At 41.6% G+C, this 5,876-nt stretch overlaps 2 protein-coding genes across 4 annotated transcripts in view; both read right to left on the bottom strand.

Moving 5' to 3' along the window:
• The window catches only part of Ppp2r2b (protein phosphatase 2 regulatory subunit Bbeta), a 454,351-nt gene that overhangs the window by 329,926 nt on the left and 118,549 nt on the right, over positions 1-5,876 (bottom strand). The window lies entirely within an intron of this gene.
• LOC105742164 (T-complex protein 1 subunit eta) lies at positions 2,111-3,853 on the bottom strand. Its single transcript, XM_012514745.2, has one exon. The coding sequence runs from the start codon at positions 3,820-3,822 to the stop codon at positions 2,197-2,199; it is 1,626 nt and encodes a 541-aa protein (XP_012370199.1). The 5' UTR covers positions 3,823-3,853; the 3' UTR covers positions 2,111-2,196.

The raw sequence follows: 5,876 nt of genomic DNA on the forward strand, positions 1-5,876 counted from the left end.
TCTCTCTCTCTCTCTCTCTCTCTCTCTCAAATAAATAAAAAAAAATTTAAAAAAAGAAAGTTAAGTGCTTCAAATACTAAAGGTGTTTGCTGTTCTTATTACTTCCTTGGGTTGGGAGGAGAAGCAGAGAGAAAGGACTGCTGCTTAGAGTCTTCATACGCAGCTGCTCTCTGGTTAAGCAAGACAGGAAAGGGATCCTTATGTTTTATTTTTTCTCGTTAGCATGACTGATTTGAAACCAGACCAAACTTTGAGACCAGCTCAAGACCCAAGTCAGAAACATTCCAAGAAATTCTCTACTTAGTAAAAATGGAAAGAAATAGAGGCCAGTAGATATTTCCAGGAAGGACTGATTTTTTTCCCATTCTAGTCCTCTAGTTTTCTATTTCCTTGTTTTCATGATATTTCCAAATCTGTTATATTAAAGTAACTCATTCAAGGGGCTGGTGTGATAGCTCAGCAGTCTGAAGCACCTACTTAGGCAAGCTTAGGCAGGCACATAAGACTGCAGTTCGATCCCCAGCACCACATGCTATGCCAGCCACGTCCTCAGGGTGGGCCGAATGGGGGAAAAAAACCCTAACTCATTCAAGCACCCTAGTCTCGGATTCACTTTTACCTGAACACCCCACAAGGGATGGCCTTTTCATAAATATTCATGTCTATTTTGACAGATAGATTGAATTGGGAAATGGTAAATTTGAGGGACTTAACCTTACCCGTACGTAAATATAGTAACCATTCTTCAGTTACTGTTAAATAGTTCAAGTCTGAGGTCTAAAAGCTAAACTCTTAAATCCTTCAAAGAGTTAAAGCATGGGGACATAGCCTTAAAGTCAATATGTGACCTGCTTTCTACTGAAATGGAACTAGCCCACTCTCCTTCTCTCCTTATGTGGTTCTTGTTGGAAATTTTTAGTCCAAGTTAAGCAATTCCATTTTTGTGAGGTTATAAAGAGTCAGCAGAGAAAATGACATATGGTGGAGAGCAGGTGGCATTGAGAGGCAATACTAACTATGTATATATGAAATCACAATAAGTATAAATATTTAATTTCCAATGTTTGAAAGAGAAAAGAGGCTTTCTTTGAAAATGGACTGTAATGCATATGTACATTAATTATAATTCATGACATTTCTTGCACAAATAATTATTTCAGAAAATGATGCAATAATTTAAAACCAATATTGATATTTTGAATGTTACAATACTTTTAAAGATGTATTGCAGCATTTTTTTCTCCTTCCCCTAATGAAAGCCTTCCATCATGAGCAAGATGGAATGCAAAACCTGTGATGTCTGTTTGTCATGATTGTGTAACTTGGGTTTAAAGAAGACTGTCTGCAGGCTCCTCTGTGAAACAAAGGTTAGCGTGGCGGCAGTCTACATACCTGTCTCTCTAGACTGCATCCTGCAACCTCATTATAACCTATACAAAGGTCACACCCAAGAGCTAATGTTCTTTATATTTTCCTGGGTACCATTTCTCATCTCGGCCACCTACTTTAGCATGTGTCTGTAACTATCTCTAAATTTGATCTCCTGACACAATCAGCAAAAAAGGCATTTAATATCTGAGGGCTAATTAGCCATTCAAATGCACTAAAGAAGCTGTTCTTGGTCAGCCTGGCCCTAACTAAAGAATGAGACATTGGTAGTTGAGAACACTGGCAAACAATAATGGCCATGTGCTTATGGGTAAATACAGGAATGGGTTTCATGCACCAAGCTTTTTTCTTTGGCTAAACAATAATGTAAAAACCAAAAGCAAAACAAAACAGAAAACTAGATGTGGCAGCCCTCACAGGAGTTCCAAAAACCTGGTAAGAATTGGTACATCTTGTGTAGCACAATTTGGGGTGAAGGCATTTAAAGAGCCTTTTTAGCTCAGAAGTATTTCCCTAACTAGCCCACAACTCTCAACTTTAAAATTAACAGTGACCATAAGATCCATTTTCACAAAGATGCTTCAGTTATAATGCATAAAATGTTATAGAGCTAAGATTTGCAGTGTCATTTCATGCCCTTTTATTTTTCATGTCTTTTTTTTTTTTTTTGTCTTACGTTTTATTTAAATAACCTCCAGTGAGAACAGAACAGACCAATTATTACCACTTCTTCATATACCAATGAGCCAAGCCAGGGAGGGCAAGCACACCTGCAGCCAGCTGCCAGCCAGTGTGACGGGTGGGATCTCAAGGAAGGCGGCCCCGGCCCCGGCCCACTGCTGGAGGAGTATCCACGGTGGAGCGAGGGTTCTTGATGGTCTCATCAACGGACACGATCAAGCACGCAGCCTCAGAGGCTGCTGTGAGGGCATTGATCCGCACCATAGCTGGCTCCCACACAAAAGCCTTGAAGTTGTCAGTAATGTCCTCATTGTTGATGTCCACCCCATACCACATGCCGCCCTGGGCATGCCGAGCCCGTAGTTTGTTCAGGATGTTTGTAGCATCAAAGCCAGCATTGTCACATAGCTGGCGTGGGATAATCTCCAAGGCCTTAGCATATGCCCCAATCAGAAGCTGCTGTTTTCCTGGGATAGTCCTTGAGTAATCCCGAAGGTACTTAGAGAGCTCCATCTCGATGGCTCCACCTCCAGCCACCACTGAATCATTCTTGATGGCCCTCCTGACAATCATGATGGCGTCATGCAGAGACCGCTCTGTCTCCTCCATGAACTGCTCAGCTCCACCACGGAGGATGAAGGTGCAAGTCTTAGCCTTGGGGCAGCCAGTGAAGAAATTGTACCTTTCACCTCCAATCTGGGTCTCTTCGAACAGCTGGCAGCGGCCCAGCACATCTGCTGATAGAGCATTCACGCTGGTCTGGATTGAGCCTCCACAGGCCATCATTGTCCTCTTCAAATCCTCCTCAGGCACACGGCCGGCGCAGAACATGTCCCTATCAGCGAAGTACTGGGTGGCCACATCCCCAATTGGGAGTTTGGACAAAACAACTTTGGCTCCAGAATTATAGATCTTCTCTAACTTGTCATACAGAATGTTCCACTCAGCATCAACAATTGCCTGATAATCCTCTACTGTGTGGACTCTGATTTCAGCATTGTCTTTTTCAGCTTTCAGCTCAAGTTCAACATTTAACAAGGCAATCGTGGGGTTATTGTACTTTTTAGGTTGCATTTCAAATCCAGCGTAAGAGAAAGTCTTCTTGAATGCAACACCAGCCACCAGCCGAGACTCCTCTAGGGCTCCACCCTGTACCTTCTTGATTCCAATCATTTTAAGCTGCAGCAAATCATCAAGCATCATCACAGCATCAACCACCATCTTAGCAAAGAAGGCTTTCTGCTGGGAGATCAGCTTGGAGCTCAGAGCTGTCATGGCACACTTCTCCAGCAGCTTCCTCTGCTCCACTTTATCTTGCTTCTTCACAGTTACAGCGATCTCCTTGATCTTGTTAATTGCCAACTGTGTAGCTGTGCGAAAAGCTCGGATGATGATCTGGGGGTGCAAGCCTTCCTCCACGTAGGGTTTCACCTGCTTCAGAAACTCAGCAGCCAGCAGGGTCACAGAGGTGGTGCCATCACCAACCTCAGCATCTTGAGATTTGGCGATGTCCACTAAAGTCTTTGCTGCAGGATGGACGACATCGAGAAGTTTCAAAATTGTGGCCCCATCATTAGAAATTGTTGCTTTGCCTCGGCCATCTACAATAAGCTTGTCCATGCCACGGGGACCTAGAGTGGTTCTTACAGCCTCGGCAACCACCTGGCAGGCACTGATGTTACTCACAAGCTGAGGGATGCCTTGGGAGCTGTCAGTTCCCTCTTTCAACAGTATAACTGGTGTGGGCATCATTTTGGCAACTTCTTCAGGGGCTCGCTACTCCGTTCTCCCTATTTTTCATGTCTTAACAGCAAATCCTGTGATCCTACTTACTACATAGCTCTAATGTGTCCTTACCTGTCTTCATGCCTGTCAGTCTGGTCCACCTGGGCCATGGCAGCAGCCTCTTTACTGGTTTTCCTACTTCTACTTTTGCCTCCATGAAATCTACTATACTCCTCCAAGTAGCCCAAGAAAATCCATTTTAGAAAATGTGAATCAGAGCATACTGTTCTTCTATATAAAATCCTCCAACGTCTTCCCCTTGCACCCAGAATAAAATCCAAATTGCTCATCTTGGCATCCAAGTAAAAACATTCTTCCCACAGTCTTTTGCCTGCCTACCCCTCTCTCATTCATATATTGCCTGTCCTCTACCTAATCAATCTAATGAAATTATCCTACCTACCAACCTATGTACATAATCTGGACACACACAGAGACACAAAACATGATGACCATCCTCCAATTACTGCTTCTACATAAGAACCTCCACTATGTGAAGCTTCAGAAGCTCAAGGAGTGAATCTCCACAATAGTGATGATTTTTCCTTTACTCTGAGTTTAGCTGTCACTAGGATATGAAAACTTAGAAAGAGACTATGGGTTGGTTATTTTATCTTTTTGAGAGAGGGTCTCACTGTGTAGTTCAGGCTGGCCTTGAATTCACTTTGTAGCCCAGGATGGCCTCAAATCACAATGATCCTCCTGAGTGCTGAGATTACAGGTGTTCATCACCGTGCTCAGATAAGAACATGGTCTAATTGTTGCATTTTCTAAATGACTGACTCATGGATTAACTGGTCTTTGATCCTTTCCATTTTACTCTTTTGCTTGGTGCATATATTATGGTATATTCTGAGCTACTATAATGAAAATAAACTGCTGAAAGCTCCATTCTCACACTCAAGTGTTTGTGCTTATCTCCTCTTCATTACTATACAAAGATCATTCATCACAACAAAAACAAAGGAAACCACCGTGTCACCACTGCTGCTCTATCTGTCTTATTTCCTTTTGCACTTAAGAGAACTTATGACTTCAGTCCTCCAAATGCTTCTCGTCCTTCTAGGGATGGTAAAGTCCTATTTTAAGAAACTGAACCAGTAAGACATCTAACTTTCATTTTGGGGGCCAACTTTTGCTTCCCATGGCATGGAAAATTCCTTGAAATCAGTGCTTTAGTTGATTTATATGACATTCAACCCATAATTAGGGCTCAAATATCTGTTATTAGACACCACATTATCCACAACAAAAAGGTGCAAGGGATTCATATTTTTAAAAGGCATTTGAGTTGTTGAGTTATTCATGTTCTTTCCAGTCCAGAAGAATAGAAAGGAAATTCTAACCAGATGTTACCTTCTTTTTCATTTTATCTTTTTTATTACTTAAGGAATATTCTCTCCCTTTGAGGGTATAGTAGGTCTTATCATATATTTAACCAAATGATTGCAACTATGAAGGTCTGCATACTTGGCAGAGAGTGGCAGAAATAAATCAAGTGATTCCCCTTCATCTTTCTTTATCTGTCTTAGTTGCTCCTGTATATTCTCATAGCTATGCTCAATATTTGGCATAGAGTTGGCATGCAAGGTACAGGACAGAAATGAATGAGTGCATGCAGCGAATACATGACTGAGGCAGTATTCTATGGTAGGCTTTTCTGATTACAAGCATGTCACTCACAAATAAACTGGACTGACTTTTCTCATTTGTCTGAGTAATTGTCTGTGGAGTTTTTGGGGACTACTGTGATCTGTGATATATATTTTCCCGGACTATCATTATCTAAGTTTGTATTTTTTCTCACAAAATGCCTGTGGTTTTTGCACCCAGTACTTGCATTAGGGTAGGGTCATTATACAGCACTGCATATGAGCCTCATTGCTCCCCTCCAGCAAAGTGCTCTGTTCCTTGGGATCTATCAATTATTGTGTGCAATAGAACATTCATTTTATTTTTTTATTTTTTTTCAAAAGTTTTATTGATAAACATATAGCAATGAGACAGTTTCAAATCAAATC

The sequence above is a fragment of the Octodon degus genome, unplaced genomic scaffold (assembly GCF_000260255.1).
Source record: "Octodon degus isolate 3935 unplaced genomic scaffold, OctDeg1.0 scaffold00040, whole genome shotgun sequence".
In the NCBI taxonomy this organism is placed as follows: domain Eukaryota; kingdom Metazoa; phylum Chordata; class Mammalia; order Rodentia; family Octodontidae; genus Octodon; species Octodon degus.